General features: G+C 39.6%; 1 protein-coding gene across 2 annotated transcripts in view; it reads right to left on the bottom strand.

Moving 5' to 3' along the window:
* The window catches only part of COL9A1 (collagen type IX alpha 1 chain), a 67,265-nt gene that overhangs the window by 37,217 nt on the left and 2,895 nt on the right, over positions 1-27,153 (bottom strand). The window contains exons 5-14 of one of the 2 annotated variants that reach the window (XM_066994732.1): positions 19,736-20,132; positions 10,665-10,742; positions 9,980-10,000; positions 8,993-9,067; positions 8,382-8,417; positions 8,211-8,273; positions 4,179-4,232; positions 3,887-3,922; positions 756-779; positions 400-453 (exon numbers count right to left, since the gene is read on the bottom strand). In XM_066994732.1, coding sequence (XP_066850833.1) covers positions 400-453; positions 756-779; positions 3,887-3,922; positions 4,179-4,232; positions 8,211-8,273; positions 8,382-8,417; positions 8,993-9,067; positions 9,980-10,000; positions 10,665-10,742; positions 19,736-20,132 — 838 coding nt within the window. Of the gene's footprint in view, positions 1-399; positions 454-755; positions 780-3,886; positions 3,923-4,178; positions 4,233-8,210; positions 8,274-8,381; positions 8,418-8,992; positions 9,068-9,979; positions 10,001-10,042; positions 10,253-10,664; positions 10,743-19,735; positions 20,133-27,153 lie in introns of those variants that run through there. The other variant, XM_066994733.1, reaches the window with a different exon arrangement.

The following is a 27,153-nucleotide window of genomic DNA, read 5'->3' as shown; positions in this document are numbered from 1 at the left end:
GTTACTGTAATGTACATGTGAGAAGACTACATGTAAAGCTACAGTTCTACATGTAATAATAACATTTACATGTCCTAGATTTATGGCAGGTTTGCTTTTTGATTTTAGCTTTCTTTCAATAGGAGGAACATTATATGAAACATTTAATTCAACTGTAATGGTTGTCCCTAACTTTATGCAATTAATCACTCTATTTCTGATGAGCTTCACCAAACAGAATCTTTCCTCTACCTGTGATCACTGCAGAGACCAAAAAAAAAAAAAAAAATAGTAAAAGTTTTCAAGTGCTGTTATAACCCAAGCCATGTTTAGATGGCACAGTAATTACCCACACTTTCTGTAAGTACATTCTAGCAATGGAACAGACCTACAACTTTTAGCAAACACGGCAATACTTACAGGTGGGCCAGAACGGCCTACTTCACCAGGAAGTCCTGCTGCACCAACTGGACCCTGTAACAACCAAGTTCAGGAGTAATTTTAGATGACACAATACCTATATAACAAGCATTCAAGGAGAGAGAACATAGCATTTTCTCAAACAACAAATTATGCCTTCAGACACCAGTGTTATTGTCCGATCTACCACAGACCTAAGCAACCTCATCAACAGCTGAAGACAGAATACATAATAGACATAGAACATCAGGATTAAAAGTCTCTTTTTTCATTGAATTACTTTTAATTAAACTGTATAGGAGATATAAACAGATGTATTAAACCGTATCTTTATGAATTGTAAAGATGATACTTACAGGTGGCCCGAGAAGCCCCTTGCCCTGTGAAATATGAAAAAAAGTCAGAAATGTGGAGAGGGTTTCACACCTAGCTGAGCTGTTTACCAAGAATAAAGTATTTGGGATAAAAATGCACAAAAGCCCTGATGTTTGATTCTGTATTAGAAAACTTGTTTAACCAACGTTAGACATCAACTTATTATTAGGTAATCAATATCAGAAGAAAAATTAAATTACTGATTAAGCTACCTTGGAGTAGCATTTCTTTGCACATATTTATAAGCCTAAACTTAAACAAAGGAATGAAGATATTAAAGCCTTTGGGTTTAACTAATTATCAAGCACCAAGATAAACACATCTACAGATACATTCTGGAGAAGAAAGTGTGACAGAAGCAGAAAGGCAAACACTGTATATAAAACTTCAGATACTTAGCATTTTTTGTTTCAGTTACTCGAAGTCCTAACTTGGACAATAAATTCCACTGGATGAGCTTGAAAAACTGTGATAATCATTTATAACTAATGAATGTTGCAGCCAAAGCTTCTGATTTTCTGTTTGCATCTAGCATTTTAGCAATGTAAGCAGTTTATTTTTGTGAGAAATGAGAGCTTCGGATAACCATCCAGTGACAGACTACTCTACTTGCAAAAGGCCACTGACTGAATTCAAAGCAAAGCATAATTACAGCTAAACACTCAATTAATCATGTAGCCAGTATGCGGCCTCAGAAGTGTGCTCACTATGTTTCTAGTAAATGAGGTCTCAGATCAAGCCAAAGACCTGTGAAGGTTAAACTGCCTCACCACTTTGCGTTTGTGGCAATAGCTTCTCAAAATGTCTCTTGAGTCTGAGAATTGGAACCACCACACTCCAGCACTCCCACTCCTCCACACCTACCACCTCCTCTTTTATGTGTGGGTGTGGGGGGGTCATTAGTGCAAATTAAGTTTAAATATGAAGTTTAAATCTCACTAAAGGCAACCTAACTGGCATTGGCCATTCTGAAAAAGAGTTCACTAACTACTCCATTTCTTCAGCAGCTTAAAGCCATTCATCAAAATGAAAGCCCATATAAAAGGAATTTCCCTAAGAGTTATTTTGAGCATTAATCTTTCCATATGGATTCAGCATTTGCAAGCTAACAACCAAGGAGCCAGAAAATCAAACGCTAGGCTCCTTCCTAAAATCTGAGGTCTCCGAATTAACCTTAACCTTAATCATTACAAGGGCAATGACAGGTTCCAATACTATTATGAGGTGACCGAGTATATTCACCTTTTCTTTACCTTTAAATAACTAACAGTTTTTGACTCAGCACCACAAATATTCCTGCAAATTCACTTTTAAACACAATGCCCAGTTGCTTATTTAACAGAGGCAGACCAACTCCAAAGACAATCCCTACTGATGGTCACTGAAGCATGTCACCAGCCTCAGGTCAAAGGCTGCTAAACTTCCAACAACAATACAAAATTTCATCGGATTTCTTGTTTTTAAAGCATCAAAACATGGTCACCAAAGACCTGAATCAGGTCAGTGCTATTCTGAGTGGAATCAGCATTCACAAGCCTGGTCCAGTTTGCTGCTTTCCCATAGTAACATCTCTGCCTCTAAGTTGAAAAACTTAGCTTGACACTCTTTGTGCATATTTTATATACCCAATTTTTCTGAAGGCTCTTAAGTTATTCCATCTCACATTGGTCTGTTTATGATAAGATAAAATAATGCATATTTTCCCCCAAGTAATTTTTTAATAAGTCAAGCGGGTTTTTACTATGGTATTTTAACCTCTAATTCAGTAATTCAGTTTATAATTCCCCACTTTGTCTCTTATCTATTAGTTATTTTTATGTACACTTTTTTCCGTATCATCTGAGTAACAAATTTGAGAGAGTTAACCTGTCTCTTCTTTCCAGCTACTTATTTTTAAAAAATATTGCAAATGACACAGAAATAGTTTCCTCAACCATTCGACAGAAAAATAAAATAAAATAAAATAAAATAAAATAAAATAAAATAAAATAAAATAAAATAAAATAACAGAAAAACTCAAGCCTTTCAGTGTACCCAGAAACTACCTCAGTTTTGCTACTTCCTGTGACTAAATTTAGCTTATCTATTGAGTCTACAGATAGCTTAACCATTATAAAAGTATTACCTATTTAAATCAGGCTCCATATTTCCAGGCAAGAAATAGCAGCCATGAAAATCAAATGCAAATGTCCACATAGAATGACTCATCTTAAGTCTGAACACATCTATAAGGTAACCTATTCAGGAATAACATTGCAATTTCCTCTATGGACAAATACCAAAATGATTTTATAATATAAATTCAACAAAAGTTAATGGGGTAGGGTCAAAAATAAAGATAAGGTCCAAGATAAAGAATTTCATGAAAAGAAGAGCTATACTGGAATACAATGCTTCTTTTCTGTAATTCCAACAATTTCTCTAAAAGGAATCTAGTTTTTAATTAAGTTTTAATTATGTGCAGACCTATTACAATTCTACCTCTAATGTTGTTGCAGTACTCATTTTTCTTGAGGTTTTTCTGGTTTCCTGTATAAGCTAAGTTTCTACATACCAACTAGCATTTGCTTCTCTAAACCTGTAAAATTCCTAGAATTCACAATTCTTTACAGCCCCCAAAAATCGATGTTAAATCCATCTGCATGTCAACCTGCCCATTATTCTTTGCACGTGCTCTCTCATTTTTCATCTTGTTTGCATACAGAACAGTACAGAAAGTCATATACAGCATTTGCACTTGAGTGAAGCTATTTAAACATACCGTGAGGAGCTGAAACATGGATGACTGTACATGGACTAATTTATACAAATGAAATATGGGCTACCTTGTTTCTACAGCACTTTCACAAGGGGATGGAAACCAACAGTATCTAAGCTTCCAAAACTTGTGACCAGATCAAAGACACGCTTTTCTTTTCTCCAGCATACAAACCAAATGTGTCCTCTTTGGTAACATACACACATTTTGACACAATGACAAAAAGTTCCTCAACATGCTACTTCATTATCCTGTGAGTTCTTTGAAACCTCAGAAATAGTTTACTGATCAGAATCCTTCATACTGATAGTGAAGGTCTAAAAAGCCTCTTCATACAGTAAATGTATGGCTTACCGGAAGTCCACGAGCACCTGGAAGTCCTGGCTCACCCTTGAAAAAGTAGAGTTTTGCAGAGACATTAGCACAAAGTTTTGTATACAACATACAGCTCTCAACTTTTGGAGGGTATTATTTAGTGGACATGTTCTACAAGTATTATTCACTTAATGCTACAGTGGTTTTGGTGAGACATGACAGAAAGGAGACTTTCTCAATATTAAAAGGCTGCAGCATTTCATTAGTTGCACAAACAAAAACCCTGCTAAAATGCCTGTCCCATAATTTCACATATAATTTTTGTTCTTACCTTCTGTCCTTTTGGTCCTGTGGCTCCCTGTGATCCATCAGGGCCTGTGAATCCCTTTGGAAATAAGGGATAAAATGTTAACGTAAAGGCTACTTGAGCTTTTCTTAATCACAACAGAAAACATTCTAAACCATAGAATAATGAAGCTGAGTAACTGCAGCAGACTTACAATTCAAATGCCTATTTACATGTACAAATAGAACTGAGATTCAATATTAATTTACATTTAAACACTACCCAAGTTCAAAGTACTAGCTTCTGGTGACCAATATCTGTGCTTGTGATGTATGTCTTCCAAAAATTATTGTTAAATTTCAACTGAACTTAACACACGAACTCAAATGATCGTATTTTGTCCTGATGGAAGATTGATGAATTAAGTTCATTGATTATGTTAAAAACAACAACCATCCATGTTTTCCATTTCAAAAAGCATTGTTCATAATTACAAACTGGAAGAAGCATCAAGGGTCTCAAAAGGGTAAGCAGGTGTCTGAAATTACGCAAGGAAGACTGGTTTTATAGAAGTCTTTTTTCCACCCTTTCTATACACATGCACTTCACTAGGAATTAAAATGAATTGTCAGACTCTCTGTAAGCATGTATTAGTAAAACCAATTTATAGAGACACACATATTGAGATTCTGGATAACTTCACTAGACATTTCAGTTGACTTGTAATTTCAGAGAGGAGGCTCAGAGGAGACCTTATTGCTCTCTACAAACACCTGAAAGGAAGGTGTGGGGAGCTGGGGGTCAGCCTCTTCTCACAGGTAACTAGTGATAGCCCTAGAGGGAATGGCCTCAAGTTGTGCCAGTGGAGGTTTAGGTTGGAAATGAGGAGTCATTTCTTATCAGAAAGAGCAGTGAGGCACTGGAACAGGTTGCCTGTGGATGTGGTGGAGTCACCGTCCCTGAGGGTGTTTAAGGAAATGTTGGACATGGTGCTTAGGGACATGGTTCAGTGGGTGACATTGGTGGTAGGGCGATGGTTGGACCAGATGATCTTGGAGGTCTTTCCCAACCTTAATGATTCTGTGATTCAGGAGGCAATGGCTTAATGAAAATCAGTCTTGACTACCCTAAAATAAAATATTGCTCATGGTTTTAATTGATGTGTCCTATTTAAAAGTAGGAAGCTACAATCACTTGCAGTCAGAAGGCTCGCACTGTACACTTGCAGGACAGTTGTATGGACTAGTTAGGACCTTGGCTGATTATGGAAACAGTTAGACCTGAGAACAGAGACAAACCTGCACTGTGACAGTCAAAAAATGATGAAAATGCATTTCCTGAACCATATATACTTCTATGTATCATATACGCCATATATACTTCATGTACATACTTCTGTGTATCTTTTCCCTTTTTTTCATCACTAACACTGAAACACTAATTTGTGAGGAAGAAAGCATCAGTACAGTTCAGTATTAGTATCAGAGATCACCCCAAGGAAAGTTTTTCCCCTACTTCTTGTCACTACTGAAGTAGTGTCACCACCACTACGACTGAGATCTGTTTTTCAGCTCCTCTTCCTCAGGCTCGCAGCTTCACTGAGGCAGCATCTGCCATGCCCTCACTCTAAAGATCACTTTAGTCTACACCATTAGCCACCATTCCTTGTAATTCAGTCCTGAAGGAAACGACACTCCCCAACTTTCTGATAGCCACATAAGGCAGTCAGGCATAACTGAATCACAAACTTTCATCTCTTGGGAGAAAGAAGCTACAGAGAATGTCTTGTCTACATAAGCCAGAACAGGCTTATATTAACCTCTCTGAACAAAAAGTCAACAAAGCTGCCAGGCTGGATTTGAGGCTAGTCTTTGAACCGTACTTGTTTATCTGGCTAAAATTAAAAAGTTGTCATGATATTATAACTGCAAATTCATTTGAGTTCGTTTGCTTTTGTTTCCAAGATTTTAATTAGCTTATATGGCCGAGAAATTTCCAGAGATCCGTAAGAAAAGCTTTGCTTTTATGTTTGTCCAATACTTTCCTGTTTGGTGCACATCCAGCGATTCTTTGTTCACCCAAAGGGATGTTTTCTCTGATAATTTTCTTTCTAGAGCTTATATGACCATTACAGGCAATTACTGTACAATATCTTTACTCGGTCTATTAAACCTGACACTGAAATAGTTTGTGAAAGAAAAACAAGAATTTAAGAAGTCAGAACTGCCTCACCAATTAAAAATGGAGGAAGGAATTATAAATCTAAAACCCAATTAAAAGTTGAATGCACAGCAGGAATACAATAAGCTCCCATTTTTATCTTCAACTGAAAATAAAAAAGGCTTAACATTTCAGAATACACTATTTTAGTATTAGTTTCATTCATCCACTCATATGAGAGAACATGGCAGCGCAAATAAATATTAAAAGCTGAGTTGAGTTTTAAAAGTTCTGTTTCTCTAGGTCGTGTTACCATGAATCCTGGCTAGGAAAAGAAAATCATACCCAAAGTGAAATTTTTAAGAGGCAATCATTTTTGAAAATCTGCTTATGAGTTTTTGACATGTAAATTGGGTCGTGGTCCTGTTTTTTTTTTTTTTTTTTTTTGTGAGAGAAAAAGTTAATTTGAAAATTTGTACTGAAAATAATGGGAGCATTGGCAAGCCCATTTCCACCTAGTTTTGAAATTTGAAGTCTAACTACAGACTGTTTCAGGTTCATGTCCAATTACCACCTTTTCCAAAAAAAATAAATTAAAAACTTAACTGCAACAGTGTAATCTTCAACAAATATGAGGTGTTTCAATTTATATCAACTGTAATATTCCATAATATACTAATTTATAATCTATACTAATATACTACTATCTATACTACACTGTAGTATAGATCTATAAAAACTATACTTATATATAACCTTTATTTTTTGTTTGAAATTGTGTAAGTATTCTATGTAAGTTACACGTCAGTTTGCCTGCACCCTGGCATACAATCTAAGTAACAACGTAAGTCTTGCTTAACAGAGGTGTTTTTATTGCCACTAATGTATTCAAGGGATACAACTAACAGACCATCAGCATTAGGGGATCTTGAACCTTTATTTTCCTGTTATTTTCCACAGAGAAAGAAAGATACATTAGATTTTTTCAGAACAGCTACGTGAAAATCAGTTTCTCCTCAGAAACTGAGATGTTCCCGTTTATGCTTCAGTTTGTTTAAAAAAAAAATAGATAACCATTCACTTTAACATCAATAGAAACGTTGTTTGTTTTTATTCTTTCCCATTTTCTCTGTTTTAGGGAATAGCAGACAAATGAGCCCTAAAATTACAGAAACCACACCCCGTGCGCTCCCCTCTGGCACTGGGTGCCGACGGCCCATGGCCACCTGGTGGCGACCATTGAGGGCAGGGCCACAGGTGTTCCGTGCCCGCTGCCCCATGTCAGTTGCCCCATGTGCAGAAGCGGGTCTCGCCTCAGTGCCCTGTGCTGCCTCTGGAGCTGCCCTGGCCAGGGACTGGATTGTCCTCTGGCCCTTGTAGCCCTGCTCTGCGTCTCCCAAGGGAGCAGGGCGCTGACCTGAGGCTGCTTCCAGAGGTGGCTGCTTCCCCCACAGGTGGGAGGAAGCCACGGCCTAGAAAGGTGTGCTACTACAGAGACTCCCCTGCTTGCCCATCACTGAGTTCCCTTGCTCTCATTGTTTCTCTGGGGAAGGATTCCCCGGAGAGGGACGGCACCATGCTGCTTCACCCAAGGCTGCAGCACGGCCTCCTGCCTGCAGCACCACTGACCACAGCCCTTTCCTCAGTAGGGTAGCAGCACCCAACGCTGTTCCTTGGCTGCTTCTCCCCCTGGCAGGGGGAACACAGAGTTGTGTTCCTTCAAGAGAGCACATTTTGGCTTGGAGAAAAGTCCCCCTCCCCCATGCATGCTGCTGGCACTCAGCTGGCAGCTGTGAGGAAGCCAGAGACCTCAAAAGAAGGTCATGCTCCTACAGAAATAGATTAAAACTAAGTATTTTTCTTAAATTAAAAAAAAAAAAAAAAAAAAGGAAATTCCAGAAAGTCAAGCATACTCACATCAGCTCCTGGCTCTCCAGGCAGGCCAGGGGATCCTGCCTTGCCTGCATCCCCATCCGGACCCTTCAGAATTTAAAAGGAGAGTTTTGCATATTTCATCTACGGAAGCAGAAACAAAACTTTTCACATCTCTTCTTGAGAAACAAATGCAAAGTAGCTGAAATCACTTACCGGTGGACCTGGGGGGCCATTAGGACCTCTCTCTCCCTAACAAGAGGCAAAAGGAAAGGTATTAAACTTACAGGGACCTTTCATGGTCCCTCATGAGAAACACTGATTTGCAGATTATTGGGAATAATCTCAAACTGATTCTCTTTGTAGAGAATGAATATAAACCCACATGATCTCTATTATAGACTAACAAGAATAATCACTCAAAGTTCTGACAAGAATTGAAGGAAAATATATAGTAGCTGCTATCATGAATAATGCCACAAATCCCTAGCAGGCTTTATTAAGAATGATACTACGTAATTCCTTTTGAGATTAGAATTATAAAATCCTTACACCCTATTTAAGGCAAATAATCACAGCATATGACCATAATTACATAAAATAAATCCTATAATTTAATCCTATAATTTTTATATCAGAGAGAATCTGAAAGGCTACCTCTTCCCCTCTCTCCAACCCAGTTTGCTAAAAAATATGAGACCTGTCAGTTCCAGTGTAGATCTCCAGACAAATTCAAATTCCTTGGGGTCGACCGCTGACAGTGAGGACAATGCAGGTACAGCTCGAGGCATCACCTATTTTTTAGGCAGGTCACGGGAAATACTTACATCAATGCCATCAATACCAGGAACTCCTGGTGGCCCTGGCGGACCCGGGGGGCCTGGTGGACCAGGGAGACCTCTCTGACAAGGAATAAAAAGAGGAGCAGTTAGATCCTGGTAAACCTGTGAGAGACAGTCAGGGGGGACCAGCACAACGAGAGGGGCTTCTTTGGCTTAGTCTGGGGTCACAGCAGCAATGGGGGTCTGGGTCAGGACTCACAGGCCCTTTCCCATCTCAGCTTTTGTGGTGTTGGCCAGCAATGCTCCCCTCACAGGCAGAAGCGGGGTGAGGTGTTAAACCTCATCCTCGAGCCTGGCTGCCCCTGCAGTCCTTCACAGGTCTGGGGCAAGGCACCAGCAGCTCGACTCCCCTGACCCAGCTGTGTGCTGATGGCAGGGCGGCAGGAATAAAAACAGTGAACTCTGCAAACCAAGCACTGAAACTCACCGAGTTATTCTAATTACTCAGAGAGCATAAAGCAGACAGTCTTCCTGAGAGTTCATGCTAAAGAAGAAAATTTAAAGCAGCCCTTTCCCTACTTCAGGGGCAGGTTCAGCAGCTCCCCCTGTTTCCGCAGGATTACATTAGCATCCACAGCGGCTCCTTCTGCAAGCACCAGGCTCCCAGGGGAGAGGCAGGAGGCGCTGCCTGTGTGTGGAAGCTAAGAGCAAGGCTTTTATGGGCCTCCGTCCCTATAATGGGGGTCTCTGTTCTCCTCGCTGCCAGCTCCAGCCCCCACAAAGGCGCTCTGTGAGCGGGAGGCCAGCTTGGGGCCCTGCTCCCCACAGCACTGCTGCTCCGGCCGCCTTTCCTCCCCACACCACCAGTCTTTCCAGAAATAACCCAGCCCGTGGTATTTGTAGGTGGAGGAGAAAAGGGTCAAAAGCCCTTCAGCGGGTCAGTGCCTGGGCATGACGGAAAGCAGCCTTCAGCCTCTCTTCACCCAGACCCCTTCCCTTAGCGCACAACACCGTCCCTTCCCTCACACTTACCTCAATCACCGTCTGGCTTATCTGCAAGGGAGAAAAACAGGGACAAAGTCAGAGGAAACTTACTTGAGCCAGGCAGAGGCAAATAATCTGCAGGAAGAGCCCCTGCGGCAGGGGGCCCAGCACAGCCCAGGCCATGGTGGGAAGCACCCTGCTCGGGTGCCACAAGGCACCAAAACCCCAAACGCGTCCCTGCAGCCAAAAGGTGAACCCAGCTGCAGGCACCCCTCACTGCTGGTTATTAAATGCCTCGGAGAGGGGGTCGTGGGGATTGGAGGAGAGCTGAAGGCTGGGAAGGAGAGGATTGAATGACAGCAGCTCCTTTAACCCTTTGCCCTGCTTGCTGTTGCTTTGGGCACCTTCCCTCATCCCCCACCAAGCTTTTCCCTCCCTAAGGCTGCCTGGGAATCTACAAGGAGGTGGCAAAAATCTCCCCTCGCTGCAAGACACAGCTTTCAAAAGTCTCTGGCATGAGCAGCGAGTGAAGAAGAAAAGAAAGGAAGGCATGGAAGAGTTAAAATGAGGCTGCTGCTCATGGGGGGCTGGGTTTCTAAAGGCACCAAATTTCACACAGGTATGGTGAAAATAGACATCTCTGGACACAGAGGGGGAAAAACGAGGCTCCTGTGGGCTGGACAGACTTGGTGGCAGCCTGGCTGTGCAGTGCCAGGCTGGGAATGCCGCTCACCCGGGCCGGGAGCTCGCCACAGCCTTCTCGCTGGGGTCGCAGGGGGTCGCAGTGAATCACCATCCACTGGATGTCAAACTGGTGGGGAAGACAAAACAACATTAAATCAGTCTAGGGGGACACACTTGACAAGGTTTTAATAGGATGAGCACTGGTCAGCTAATGATGTGTTTTGAAAGGCAGGTAGATGCAATTCAGCACAAACCACTGGCGTGGTCTGGCTCAGCCTCTGGGGCTTACTCCAGAGCAGATCGCCACCCTGCATCCCTCCAGCCCCGAAATCTGAAGACATTTTATAGAGGAGGCGTAAACCTGCTGAGGGATTTAAAGAAGAGGTGAGATCCATCATTTATTTGTAAAGATGTTCTTATGAGCTCAGGCATTTATCTCATATTATGTTATAGTGGTGGTTTTATTAAAAGACGCACAGTCCCCAGAAGATTTTCTCTGACTGGATGGTTAAGTCTATGAGGAGTGATAGGTCTGAGGGCAGAAACAGATGGTTCAAGTGTGAGGGCTTCAGAAAACTGGATTGTATGTACAGTAACAACACTCTGCAATTAAGCTATATATATCTGTGAAATTTCACATCTTCTTTGAATTTTTATATGGCATTGGAAAATGACACAAGATTAAGACAATCTCTTCTCAGAGACTGCCACCAAGTCTCTCTTGATGAGCATACATGGATAAAAAATACATATCTTCTGCTAATAGTTATCAAATAACTCAAATACACAGCTTCACAGGTGTTATCATCTGATTTATAATGCATCAAGTGGGATTTTAAGTACCAAAAGCACATTGCACTGTGCATAGTTATTATTTTCAAGTTTTAAAGTCTTGGATTGTTTTCACTTTCTATCATATATAGTACCAACTTGGTTTATGACCCACTAATGAGTGGTTTACCTGGGGGAAAAGAAAGATTTTTTGTTGTTGTTGCAACATGGAGTCCTGGTATAGAAAAGACTGTGATTTGTTTTTCTGAGAAACTGAAATAAAAGTGGGAGCAGCCAGGGGCTTTCATTTATTATTTTTCCACTTCTCTCAATCTTTCTTCTTATTCTATAGAGCTAAAGCAGCTTCCCACCATCTCTCCCACAACATAATGTCTTAGTGCTTCCTGGCTGCCTCCTGCGCTCCCTCTAAGATATCTCTTTGCTTTCTTCAATCCCAACCTGTGACTGATGCAGAAAGCAGACTGTCACTGAGATGCTTTCCTCTCCTGACACCTTCCTTACATAGACTTAGTTGCATGCTGACTGCTGTAGCTGAAAAAGGCTTTGAGTCTGAAGTCCTTTAAGATCTCTGCAAGACACCCACATGTCCACAAGTTTCTTTTCTGTTATTCCTTTCACCTTCACCACTTCTCTGCTGCCACTCCTGAACTCCTTGCTATCACATCTCTGCTGTTCTATTTAGCACAGCCATTCCAGTTTCCAGAGTGCTGCGAACAGCACAAAGGAGGCAGTAGTTTCTTTTACCTACAGTGTTATCTGACACCACTATCTGTGAGTCAATTCTTCACCTCCTTTATCCAGTTCTCATTTTAAAACCTTTTCCAGTCCTTCATAATAGACAACTGAACGACATAATAGACATATAAAAGAATTGAACGTATACTATAATTTCATACTAATAGGCAGCAATACAATGATAAAAATAAGAGGTTAGCTGGAATCTGAAAATGATGAATCATAAAAAGGCATAAAAATGAGACCAAATGACCCCCAGATAATAATTTACTTCATACCATACCACTAGATGCTGAGTCTGCATTATTCACCCTTGAATATTTCAAGGGTGAATATTTCACCCTTCAATTTGCAGGGGCAGAGAGGTCCATAATGCCTCTAAAGCAGTGCTTATAATCTATTTCTGATTTAAATAATAACCTGTTTCTGATTTAAGTGGGGTAGGTGTGGTTCTAAGTGACATCTTTTTCTTCTCCATTTAGTCTGTTTAATGTTAAAGTAAAATGATATTGAGTATCATTTAATAATATTAAAATTAAAAAGTAATCCATTAAGTAGCCACAAAATACTAAATTAAGATTGCCTGTAAACACTTCCCTGTGTGTAATCTGAAACTGTGATTCCACACTTCTTCCCTCAGAACTTTTGCCTCATTCGCCAGACCAAAGAAGCATGGCTGTGGAAATGATTCACATACTGCAGAAAGTGGAAGTTTGGAAGTGAATATGGCAAAGTGTGATAGAAAAAGAAAGGATGGCTTTGTGACAAAGGCAGACATGCCACTGTGGATTGTACTCCTGCTTTTGTCTCATAATTCTTACATAGTGTAAACAAATTATTTATATCAAAATAGCCATTCTTCATTATAGCATTCTTCATTACAGGAGGAAAGGTTAGTTGCTTGAACTGAAGTGTCTGGGTATGGGTTATGCCAAAAGGCTGATCAGTAACAACTGTAACTGAAATCAATAGTCCTGAGCTGTATTTTCAACTTATAAAGTGCTACAAAATTTGCAAACACTCTGAAAAACTACTTTTAAAGAATACTACCAGCAGCTGGTACCTGCATCACCACATTGTTTTGTTTTGCTTTTTTAATATATAGATAATCTTTGCCTCTTTGTGTGCATGTGTGTGTGGCAGGGGGGTTGTCTTCAGATTTTTTTGGCTTCTGCACTAAGGTAAGAAAGATGTGAGATGAGAAAATGCTAATTGCTGGGTTGGCCTAGACTTTGATGAATGACTCTCCCAGTGCCAATACCCAAGTCTCAGGAGAATACTACTAGCAAATGCATCTACATTTTTAAGTTTGAACCAAGTTTTTCAACTTTGTACAAAGTCAATATTAAAACAGAAAAATTATTAATGAGATTGTAAAATGGGATAACTTGCTACAGTAGGAACTTAACTTGCTGAGCCAGATCCTTTTAATGTCTCGTATGCTTCCTTCCAACATTCTTGAATGGCCAAAGAGAAAACTGATCACTTTGTTTTGTTCAAGAAGGGGTTTGAATGGTGAACATTAAGTAAAGCCTGGTACTCTCATGAGATTAATAAACAAACAGAAATAAGTCTTAATAAAAGAGGCAGGCATCACATGCAGAATAAAATACTTAGCATTGTTTACAAAACACTGTGCCACAATGAGAATGTGAAAGCAGTTGTAATATTTTGAATATGCAGTTTTAATTTGACATATCTTAGTTCACAGTTGCTTGGTCAGTCAGCACTAATTTATTTATTTATTTTTAACTATGGTTTCTTGGTAATTATTTTGCTTTGGGCTTTTTTAGGATCTAAAGGATGCCACCATTTTGAAGATGTCTGGAGTAGATGTTCTATAAAATCAGTACAAGGTGTTATTAAGGATGAAATACAAGCACAATGTTCTCAGAAATGAACCTTGGATAAACCAAGGATAATAATAAAGCAGAGTTATTAAAATTTAATCTTTTAAGACCCATAGGTGGTTAAGACCCATAGGTCAATAGCCTTGACATCCATTTTCCAAAATTCTCATGGGATTTCAGTTTCATTTTAAATTATTAACACATATATAATTGGATTGGTTATGTCTGTCAGTTCACTGTTTTGCCCTCTTCAGTTTTATGGAAATGCCCATAAATGCCCACAGTTTTGCACATCTCGGTAGCAGAGCTATGCAATTCACTTGTCTTATAGTTGGCTTTAGATGGGGGATATGAAGGTTTAGTAAATCTAAGTGAGACCTAAATATCTAGAGTACTACTTTCAGTATAGCAGCATAAGCCCATGGCGAAGCATTTAACAGTACCATAGACTTTAAGAGAAATTGTGACATTCCTCTGGGGGTAAATCAGAGCATGTCTGCAGCTGCCTTCTGGACGAGCTGGCTCTGTGCCCTGCTGGGTTACTGCTGCCTCAGGGATGATTCAAAGAAAAACAGTACTTTGGGGGAATTACAGTTCAGCTAATTGATTTTCAGGTGGAGGTTTTGCTGTTTTTCATCAGTGATATCTGTTTGTTCTAAGGGAAGTCTGCTATCAACTGTTTGCACATTTGTTCTTAAGTGACCGGAAATAAGCTACATCTATTTAAACATATCTTATCCTGAGAGATTTCACAGAGTGAAAAAAAAAAAAAAAAATTTTTTTTTACAATACATGGATATAATCTGTGCAATAGTGTAAATTAATCCTTGTTCAACAAATATTGATAAGCAGTTTCCTCTTATATGTTAGAAGTTAGGTAGCTGCAGTCAACAGCATTAAATGTCAATTAAATAATGATGTAGGATCACTTCCAGCAACGTGTTTAGTGACAGTTATGAGAACATCAGGGTAGTGCCTCTGAAATCACAGAAACTAAGGCAATTTACATCATCTCACAGCAGTTAATGTTTGAGCAGTAGGAAATGAATGCCCTTACCTTTTCTTAACAAATACAGGATTCAAGAGGTAAGTTCTTTTTCAGTTTTGAACTGATGATATATCTTGTATTACTTAGAGTTTATAGTCGATTATTTGAATTACTTTTAGATAAAAAGAACTATTTTCTTTTTTATCTAAGAAAAGATAAAATGCAGTTGTAAACCTGTATAAAAATGTGCCCTCTATAAAACATTCCAGAAATCCTGGGATAAATCTTTGTAAACACTCAAAGGCAAGCCAGAGTTTCTAATGGAACTCTATTACTCTCAGAAGCAATCACAGTAACAACAAGCCATAAAGAATCTCTCTTAAAATGACATGTATTATAGTGTACGTGTAAGAAGTTGACCTATTCTGCAAGATAAATGGATCACTCATGGAATACTGAATAAATATATAAATAAATAAAAAGAGGAAAACCAGGAAACATAACTTATGTCCTTTAAAAATTGTAACACTGGAAGTCATATACTTTAACAACGCTTGAAAATAAATTAGAAATTGTGCATGGGACATATTAAATAACCAAGACTTCTGAGATGCTTAAACTGAGAATAGTCAAGCAAGTTATAGGATAAACCTAGAATGTACCTAACCATAGATTTATTTACTCCATTTAAAGAGAAACTAAATACACAGGCCAAAACACAAACTTGTGCCATATAAAAAGACATTTTAAAGTTTCTAGTCTATCATCTTGTGAGTTTTCTTTATCATAATTCCAGAGCATATGGCTTTCCTAAATCTACATTTTTATAGTATCAGGCAGGACCATCACCACTGACAGTTTTGACTTCAGAGTACAGGCCATGAACAAGCCACTTCTGTCTAGTGAGTCCTATGTTAAGCCCACAATGCTGTTGGAATTAAAGGATATTTTTTGATGTGCAGACTTGGTTTAAAAATTTAATGTGATGCTTACCTTCTTCCTTCCTTGGTAGTTTGTTCCAGCACTTTTTGTCAAAAAATGTGGAACATATTCCTCTGTTTTAAGGCCTACCTTATGCAAAAGATTTTATTTTTTTCACAAAATGCACTAAAAATGTTTGAATATTTCCATAAACATTTTAAAGGGGTAAACAAATATTTTGCACAATAAATGGTGAATTATAAGTGAAAATACCATTTTGCCTTTTCATCCTTGAAGCAGTGTGACCCATACTTAACATTCTTCCAACCTCAAGGAGCTTCATACTAGTGCCTAATGCTGTAAGTGCTTAAGCATAGATGAGGCAGAAGTTAATGCTGGACACTCTTCCCTTACAAAACGTCTGAGGAGCCCAACCTATGCACTGCTCCTTGTTTGTACGCCTCACTGGAGGGGGAAAAAAAAAAAAAAAAAAAAAAAAAAAAGCAGGTCTTCTGCAAAACACAGGGATGCAAAACAAACAAGCAAAAAAACATGGTTGAAGAGGAAGGAGGATAAAATTCTAATTTTCCTCTGCTGCTTTTCCCAACTTCTTTAATCTTAGCCAAAATCATTGGATCACAGAATGGTTTGGGTTGGAAGGGTCCATTAAAGATTATCTAGTCCAACTCCTCTGTCATAGGCAAGTACACTTTCCACCAGACCAGGTTGCCCAAAGCCCCATCCAACCTGGCCTTAAACACCTCCAGAGATGGGGCATCCACAGCTTCTCTGGGCAGCCTGTGCCAGGGCCTCACCACCATCATCATGAAAATGCCTACCTAAAACCTAAATGTCCAATATAAGTCTACCCTCTTTCAGTTTGAAACCATTGCCCCTTGTACTGCCACTACAGGCCCTGGTTTAAATAAATAAATAAATAAATAAAAAATAAAATTTAAAAAAAATCTCTGTCTTCTTTACAAGCCCCCTTTTATATATATTGAAAGGCCGCAATGAGGTCTCCCCAGAACCTTCTCTTCTCCAGGCTGAACAGCCCCAGCTCTCTCAACCTTTCTTCATAGGAGAGGTGCTCCAGCCCCTTGATCATCTTCGTGGCCCTCCTCTGGACTCATTCTAATACTTCCATGTCCTTCTTGTGCTGGGGACCCCAGAGCTGAACTCAGCACTCCAGCTGGGGTCTCACGAGAGCAGAGCAGAGGGGGACAATCACCTCCCTCAACCTGCTGACCACACTTCTTTTGATGCAGCCCAGGATGCAGTTGGCTTTCTGGGCTACAGGTGTGCACTGCCGGCTCACGTCAAGCTTTTCATCCACCAGTACCCCCAGTTCCTTCTCTGCAGGGCTGCCTTAATCAGTGTCATCCAGAGCACCAATGAAGAATGGGTAGAAATCCAAGTTCTTGCCAACGTCACCTTAATACCACATCTCTCTCCTAGTCTGTAGGCTGACACTTCCAGTCATTACTTCAACATGCAACAGAAACCCTCCTTGTTTTTAAAGGGGTGTCTGTGTGTCTAGCTTGAGGGCATGGTTTACTGTAGCACTGCATACTGGGTGCTATAATACATAATGCCTACATCCTTCTGTGCATTTAATCTAGATGTCTTTCCAAAGAAGAATATGATATTAGGGTAGAAGTTTTTTCATCCTAGGGTCATGCCTAGAATATGCAAACTTTTCAACATCCCATCCATCCATTCATCTACTCATATCCCTCAGAGCAGTCAGCAAAGCATGCAGCTAATACTAACGGTATCAACTCCAGCATTACTTCTGAATGAAATTTTCAAAGATCAGTTTTTGTTCTCAACAGAATTACTGTAACATTTCACCTACTGATGTCTCCTAATCCACATCCATAGCAACATACCTAGGCAGCCAATTTCAGACATCTGTGGCAGCTTTCTCTCACCATTTTTCAAGTAAATCTGATTTCTATCTGGTGCAATAGAGTTGCCTATACATACAGAAGTGACAAAGTATGAGAGGATACTTTTCTTGTGACATTTGGCCTTTGAAGTTTATTCAATTTTGTCAAATAACATGAGATATAGTTAACGCAAGATTATATCTCACTTCACGCGTTTTACTTCAAAGCTGCTGCAAATCTGCTGTGTAGTAATATGAGAAATGTTTACAATATATTAAGCATGTAATTCTCTTTTTGCCATTCAAGTCATTTTAAAATGAATGCCCTATACCTCACTATTCATTTTATATGTTCTTAAGACACTTACAGAGGTTCCTTGGAAAAGAAACAGGAAAATATATGGAATTTTACAATTGCTTTCTGCATTTTTTTCAACAGTAACTATTATTTAACAGAAACTATTTCATTTTAATCTACAAAGTAAACGCAGAAAAAGCCTTTCCAAAGTCTTAAATGTCATTTAATGCTACCATGGGACAAAATTCTCCTATTATTCAGCATAAAGTGCAGTATGACTCATTAGCTGAAAAAACACTGCCTGAGAAAAACACTTTCACAAATGTCTAAAAGGCAAAATGCAGATGTGACAGCTACAAATTGTTTTCTGTCAGAAGTTATAGGTATGTCACTTTCTCTGTGTTTTATATTAATCACTCATCTTGGAAACTAAATCAGATAACCAAATAATAAAATCCCTTGGGTTTTTCAGATTCAGTTTTCTTGGTAGAAGGTCACAAAAGCATTCAATATTTTCTGTAGGCCAGCCCCAATGTTATTTTCTCCATCAAAACAACTCTCCCCAAAATATAGTAGCACGAAGAGGATATTTTTAGCATTAAATCCTCTAACAGGATATAAAATAGAATTTCATTGCCTAGTCTTGCTACACAGAATAAAGGAACCCTCTATAGTGAGTTTAGGTATCTAGTACAACGCACAAGGAAAGTTAATATCTAAGAAGCAGATTCACAGAAGTCAGGATATGGGAATGGGGTGTCCTGAGGCAGCCAGGAGAAGTATTGTGGAGCTGGGTGGGCTTTTTGTCTCAGCTCTGCTAGGCCCTTCACTTGGATTGGACCTGGACTCTGATGCTATACTTCCAGGATACAGGATAAGAAGTATGCATCCTATGGTGCCTATTAACAAGAACCCTCTTTAAGAATTAGCTGTCTACTCTGGGTCAGTCTTTTTGGGAAAAAAAAAAAAAAATCAAGCTAATTAAAGAGAAAATGATGCTGTCAATAGGATCATACCAGGTAACACAATGATTGGAAGAGTTTCCTGAGGTATAAGATAGTGAAGATAAATGAAGATAAATCTCTGGTTTAGCACCAATTTGAACATGGTTCTCTTACTTCTTGTGTGAACATCAGAGTTGAGCAAATAAGGACCTCCATCAATCTCTTGCAGGAGATATTCCCTTTGTATTAACAATTTAAAATATTTATTCTGACAGAGACAGGACTAATTATCTCTTGCTGATGGTTGGTGCACACACAGGAGTGAAAGGTTCTTGCTCTCTTTGGTGTGAGTAGAGTCCCCAAGCTCATGTCCTGTGGTTTCCTTCTAGATCAAGCTCCACATATGATACAAACAAGGGAACACACAGTTGATATATCTGACAGCATAATCCAGTGACAGAAGTGTGGGTGTCTAAAACATTTCACTATTGAAATTCAGACAACCTGGGTGATCCCTTACCTTCCACAGGATATCTATATGTGCAAAATTTGACAATCAAAGTTAGTACTTACCTGCCAAGTGGGTTATTTTCTGCCTTTTATGCCTTCAGAAAATATATGAAGATGCATTCCATGAAAAAGATTAAGTGTAAAGATCTTGTAAAACATTTTTTGTAGTAATATAAGATTTTGATACTTACCGGAACTGAAATTTGAGGATTATTTTTAAGCTTTCCAAGCACAGCGAAGCCATCAACACTGATTTTCCCTTTTGGTTTTATGTTTAGGGATTCTATTTTAATACAGTCAATAAAAAGTGTGACACTGCTTGTTTCCACACTTATCATAAGCTTGTGCCATTGGGAATCGAACAAGAAAGGCAAATGTAAAAATGATGCAGTATGGAGAGTTCCATCCACTCCTTTATAAGAAAACTCAACACTTTTCATTGGACCATTAAGATTCACTCCAACTTGTTCTTTTCCTGAAGAATCTTGAATCTGCCAAATAGTCCAGTATTTCTGAAGTGTGGGTCCACTCATCCGGAAAGTAGTAAGAAAGGAATATTCATCAGGCAATCCATTGGAATATATTGCACTGTGTAGGATCAAAATACAGTAAATTTGTTGTATTTGTTCTGAAAACCTCCACGTACCACAACAGAGTAATGAAAATCAGGTCCTCAGCAGAACCATATTTCAAACATTCTTTATCAGCACTCTTCCACCTGAAGAGTCCCAAAATGGTATATCTTTTTGAGTCATTACTGTCACTGATGGCAAAATAAACTGATTCAGAAATGTGGGTTCTACTTCCTCCGTTATGAAATATTTATGATAACCCTTTTGAAGTGTAATGGATCATGCAACAGCAGGCTAGTACTTTACACTTAGAAAGTATATCCTACAATCATGCTGTTTCTAATATTAGACTTACAAAATCAACTTAGTGTGACTTTCAATTGACTAAGTAAATAGTGTACAACTGCTTTTATTTTTGAAGACATAAGAATGTCTTTTGCAAAGGCATTTTCCTGTTCAGCCTGACAATAACCACTTTGTTAATGTATTAGCTATCACTTCAGCAGTAATCATGCAACAGATCATTCACCGACAATCACGCGCACAGTAAGAACCTACATTAAAAATGCATTGTGTCCTGTGGCACTGAACCACGAGGCTACAAGTAGCAGGGGAAGATTTGCCACATATAAAATGTTTCTTTGTTTTGCTACTCCTATAACATGTGAGATTTGGAAACACAAACATGTACTACTGGCTGTATCACTGTTTCAAATAGTGATGCCATTTTTTAGCTCAAACGTGTCAGTGAAACCGGTAGAATATTTTTAAAAGATGCCTTTTCACATTCTATAAATGGTAAGATCGTAGTGCCAGAATTGAGTTGACATTGACACATTATTTTCCGCATATCCACATTTAAGAATTTCACAGACAAAAAATTGTATTTGACATTTGACTGTATGGAGACATGCAGAGTTTTTTTTTTGTCACCAGCATTCATTAAAATAACTTCTCAGGCAAGCAGGCATTTTGAACAAAGATTATTTTTGAGTGGCAAATCAATCCTACCTCAGCAGGAATTTAGCCATTAGTGAACCTCCAGCCTTAGGCTGAGATAAAAAAGGGGAAAAAACGAGAAAACTAGTTCTTATTCTGTATCCTTGATGGCTTGTGAGTTGGTAAGAGAGTAGTACTTCACATTTCTTAGTGGTGTTAATGTGTCCAAAGCTGTAGTACAATCATATTCCAGCAGGCGACGGCACAGTCTCACCAAGATTTCATAAGGACTGGGAAAGCCTGTCAGCAGCAGCAGCTTCACCTTAATAATAAACCACTGGAACTGCTAGCGTTTCTGCTCCTTCCCCGTGAGCCTGCAGTCTGATATGTACTTCAGCTGCAGGGAAAGCTGGTGTATGAGGAACAGGAACACTTGGCTGGAAGATTATCTCCTTGCACAAGGTGCAGAGATATACACAGGTGGGAGAGGGGGCTCCTTGCCAGCATCTTCAAGTTGTCTGCGGTTCGCTGTGACTCATTTTGCTGGTGACTGCAGATGCAGTAGTCTGTCCCAGCTGGCTTTGTTTGATAGGATTTTGTCTAGCTTGTCATGTTGTGTTTTGTTTTGTATCATGCCTTCTTAAATGCAAATGTCAATGATGTGTGGACACTTTATCTTTCCTCATATTCTGAGCACTTTCCAGCGTTTACTGCTGCCCAGTCCTTCCTTTTGTTAGGCTTCTAGCTTATGCAACATATTTATATATATGTTCCTGCTTTGCAAGTACACTCCTTATCCCCCTTCTGATGCACATTAAACTTTGCTAAGTTCCTGATCCTGTCAGCATGTCCCTTATGGACCTTAGTGTCCTTCTATAATATCTCTTAAACAAGTATTTTAGTCTCCTCTACTGCGAAAACCTTAGCTCACCCAAGCTAATTATTTCTTCATTTGCTGAATCCCGCTGTATGTTCTTGCACAACAGCTGTTTTTACTTCTATCCTATCAAAGGTATTATTTTTAGGTAATTTTTAAACTAAATTCCATGTGATTTTCCATTTTCTATCAAGTTCAGTGGCTCTGGGGGATCAGACACACCAAGCCTTACAGCTAAAAAAAGCATTACTAATCCCAGATCCTCTGAAGAGAGACTTGCATTCCTTCTCTGCACTGATAAGTTTTACTCTCATGGTAACACTGGTTAAAATATTACACAGATTCTCACCTCAGCTGACACACTGGGAAAAATAAATGAAAGAAAGAGGGGAAGGAAAAAAAAAAAAAAAAAAAAAAAAGAAAAGAGAGAAATAATAGCTATAGCTTTTTTACATAAAAAAGAAAATGTTTATACCAGATTGGCAAAAGGATTCTGTGCACCATATTTAACTTTAGTGTTTGTGCTTTACAAGCCATCATATGGGTCCTCCTTCTTACTCAGAAATAAAAATAGAAAAGAATTACTTTAACTTTTTCAAGTGATATACAAAGAAGAGAAGTTGTTTAAGACTTTGTGACATTGGTAAAATAAAACTAAAGTATAAGAAATGTTTATAAAACAGTAAAAAGTCAGCACACAAACACGAATATTTATATTAAAAATAATAATAATAACAAATCAGAAGAGCTGCTGCTATTAGACTAATGGCGAAATATCAGCATAACTAAACACAGCTTGACCAACACCAGAAATGTATTCTGTGTGGGACTGTAACTGTGTAAGATTTATACTTTTAATTCAAGTAAAGCAGAGACAGATTCTCATCTCTGTTACTCCCATGGTAATGAAAAGCAATCCCATTGGCTTTAGTCCTATCAATGTATTTCAGTACACGGTTTTTCCCCATCTATAATTCATCTAAGGAAACTTCTGAAACACTACTCTCTATTTTTCTTTTTTTTTCTTTTTTCATGAATACCTAATAATCTTATTATTCTGATAGTTTGAGTGCTTACCAGCAACGTTTCTTTAAAATTTTAAGGCTGAGTCCTACAAAGCAGGCATCAATACAAATAATATGATTCAACTGACTAGGCAGCGGAAGCACTAAATAACATCATTGTCTTCAGAATTCATTAAGAGCAGCAGAGTATTTTAAAATGTTAACTACTGACTTACATACTGCAAAATAACTGTCTGCTTTATTATGTTTCTTTAAGAGTTAGTTTCTTAGGTGGGCCCCATTTCCCACTGTGATAACTTACTCTTTGCTAAATTAAGATTTTAGAAATGTTAGTACTATCAACTAGAAATGGCTGTAGAAATCCTTCTGACCAACCCCATGGTAATGCAGTATCATACACCCACAGGTGTGGGTTCTTTTGCTCAAGCAGGAGACTTCTGTATCTGTACCTCCTGAAGCCTAGAATCACAGCTGACCTAGCAGGAACTATCTGGCAGCCATTAACAAAAAAAAAAAAAAAAAGGCGTAGTAACAGTAGAAAACTAAGCATTTTTAAAAGCAATTGTCCAAAGTCATTAGCCAGAAGCCATTTGCTAGGACTCATTACCCTCAGCTGGTCTCTATTCTTCAGAAACATCCAGGTCTGAGTTAATTATTTCTCTTGTGAGCTAATTAGATTCTTAGTTGCATTTTTTTCTTTTCCATTAGAGTGTCATCATCAATATCAATGGAGTAGTACTATGTAAGGTATCTTACATGTAATGCAAAAGGAAAAGTACCCAAAGAACTTCAGTGTCTGGTTGTAGGAAAACCACACTTTCAGGCATTTGAGGAGCATTACTTCACAGGGAAGCATTATTGCCAAACAAAAAACCAGGAAATCAGCTTATGAAATTCTCTGGATATTCCAAGTTTACTGAAAAAGCTTTATAAACCTCTTATTTTCATTTTATAGTTTCCTATCTTAATGTTTGTCAAGTCATCTGTTAAAACTGCCTACAGCACACAACTCACCTCAGAACAAGCACTGTTCAAAAGGCAGTTTACATTTTTATATTGCTCTCCTTTCTGCAGAGAAGAGACTGCAGGCAAAGAGATATAGTTCGTAGATTCATTGTCCACCTTCATGCTACTAAATTCAATGTGCCTGGAACTGTTCTCTGATACTAAGTACACCTGGCAAGAAAAAATGCTTACTTAAAAGTACTGCTTACTTCCAAAACACAATGACCACATGCAACACGGTCCAAGGTCCATGGCCTAATGCTAACTGCCAAGCAGTACCCAGGAATTGTGTAAAGAGTGTTAATTAGTATGGACCAAAACCATGTCAAGGTCTTGCACAATATTTTAGCAGTGTAGATGATAATGTACGAATGCCTTGGAACATTCCCTGGCATTAATTTATCCATGCAGAAGTTGACTTAGGGGCCTTGTGACATGACACCTGCAGTGGGATTCCCATTTGTGAAGTCAAAGGATTAAGACTTCATCCACTGCAAAAAGGTGGCTAGCCTTTTTCCCCACATAAAAACATATTACAAACATATTCCTTTGTTATCACATATTTTTTAAGCTTGCAATTAAAAATCAATACAATTATTACTCAAATTTACAGTATTAATTTTGTACTTACTATGTGGTGGACATCTACAAAAGACACATAGATTAGATTGAAACATTACAAGTTCACTGTATCAGAGAAAATGGATATAAGTCACAGCAGTGTCACAGGTTCTTATTACACTAAGAATACCACGTCGATTGTTCAGCAGATGTTCCACCAGAAGAAGCAAAGGCAATGGAAATTTATTTGGATGATGGGAGAAGCTTAAGTCCTGACTTGTGTGCAACCATTCTATTAATTCTGGGACATACTTCTGGACCTTGGCAAGTATATCAAGCAGCAAAAAGACCAAGCTGCAATTTAGTAGCTTTTTAAGGAAGCCGTGCAAGCTTTTTAAAGCTAAGTCCTACAGCTCCTGTGTAAGCTAGTCCTACAGCAAAGACTAAATAAATATATTGAGCCGTAGCCAGCTAACTGAGCTCTCATTCCCATGCCATAGCCACAGCAATGTTGACTAATACGGGTCGGTATAATGATCATACGCCAGCCTAAATTTTACTATTCCTGATATACATTGAATGAACAGTGACAGGCAGGACCTATGGGCTGATAGTGTAATTGGCTTGCTTGCCATTTCAACATGCAGAGGCCTCACAAGCCTGGAACGCCTTACAGCAGCATAGGCTCAGTTAGGGGCCAGCCCTTCCTATTCCACAAGATGAGAGCCCTTGGCAGGAACATGGCTGCTCCCCTCTGGGACGAGGGCATGGGAGGAGGTCCCAGTGCTCTGTGGAGCCGTTGTGGGTGGCCTTTCAGCCCCACGGGGGCAGACAGCTCCCGCGCTGTGCCCCTCTGCCCCTGGCCAGCCACCGCCTCCCCTTCACCCCTCAGGAGCCCTCCTGGCACATTGCCTTATAGAGGTGGTGGTAGAGGGGGCTTTCACAGAATCACACAGAGTCACAGGATGGCCAAGGTTGGAAGGGACCTCTGGAGCTCACCTGGTTCAACCCCCCTGCCAAGCAGGATCACCTAGAGCATGCTGCGCAGGAAGGCATCCGGGCGGGGTTTGAATATCTCCAGAAAAGGAGACTCCACAACTTCTCCAGGCAACCTGTGCCAGGGCTCTGTCACCGTCACAGGAAAGAAATGCCCTCTCATATTGAGCTGAAACTTCCTATGCTTCAGTTTGCAGTCATTACCTCACGTCCTGTCGCTGGGCACAACTGAAAAGAGACCAGCTCCACCCTCCTGACACCCACCCCTCAGATATTTATACATATTGATGAGGTCTCCCCTCAGTCTTCTCTTTTCCAGGCTAAACAGGCCCAGCTCTCTCAGCCTGTCCTCGTACAACAGGTGCTCCAGTCTCCCATGTCCCTCTTGTACCGGGGAGCCCAGAACTGGACACAATGCTCCAGGTGTGGCCTCACCAGGACTGAGTAGAGGGGCAGGATCACCTCCCTTGGCCTGCTGGCAAAACTCTTCCGAATGTACCCCAGGATACTGTTGGCCTTCTTGGCCACAAGGGAACATTGCTGCATCATGCCGGGCTGGTTTAAGACGTGCTTCTCCTGCACTGGTAACCTCAGTTCCTTACTGCCAGCTTCACTTCTGAGTCAGCACCTGAGAGGCATGATGTAAAATAGCACTGGAGCAGCACAGCAAGCTCTGGCTCAGGGACAGAGAAGAAGCACACCTATAGCGCTATGAGGACTCAAGCATTTACACATTCCGTGGGGTGAGAGACTCAGCTCAAGGGCACATGACTATAATTTAAGCCAGGGGGAAATTGAAATTTCAGGTAAGCTGTGAGCTACCATTGCGGTGTGACAGCACAGCGCTGTCTGAGGGTGCCAGTCAGCATCATGAATGTGGTAAATCCTTGATACTACAGCACCACACTAAGCCAACATGTCCAGTGGCAGCAGTCAGCTCAGATGTCACAGCATATTAACACAGTTGGTACAGGCTTGATTAGAGATTATTTGTCTGTGTCAAGCATATCACTAGAGCCATTTACAGCAATACGTCTAAGCCCTCTTAAAAATGAAAATATTATGGCTTTGATATTTCAGACTCTTTCTGAGTTAAAATGCACAAGTTGAGAATACGAGAATCTACATTTTTTCGTGAAATGAAGATCCCGTTTTCTCTCTGTGTTTGGATTCACCTTTATGCACTAGCAGCCTTGATTTGCCACTGTGAGGGAAAGTAATCATGAGTCCAATGCAATCAGCCAGTTAAACTTGAAACTGGGTTAACCTAATGGCTATGGAGGCAGAAGCCAGGGAAGACTGCAGCAAGAAAAACTTGTCAGTGATAGCTGGCGTGCAACAGAAATACTTTGATCTCCAAATATTTCTAGCTGAAACAGTAGTCCAATGACGGCTACACCAGTCAATTGCTAATTAAAGGCATTCTTAATGACATCAGGTGCTGGACCAGAATGCAGGGTTGCCTAAGTTTGGCAAAGACTTCTCTACCCTGTTGTACTGTCTCTATTTGTTCACCTGCACCAATCCTGGCTTCTAAAGAACAAACGTAATTAGATTCCTAAATAGTGGCTCCTGTTGCAATTTGCCTGTGACATGCTAAATAATAGCTACCATCTTTTATAGATTAAGTGACC

This window comes from Anser cygnoides, chromosome 3 (genome assembly GCF_040182565.1).
Source record: "Anser cygnoides isolate HZ-2024a breed goose chromosome 3, Taihu_goose_T2T_genome, whole genome shotgun sequence".
Lineage (NCBI taxonomy): Eukaryota > Metazoa > Chordata > Aves > Anseriformes > Anatidae > Anser > Anser cygnoides.
Note: the sequence above shows the minus strand (reverse complement) of the source record. Positions and strands in the feature narration are given on the sequence as shown.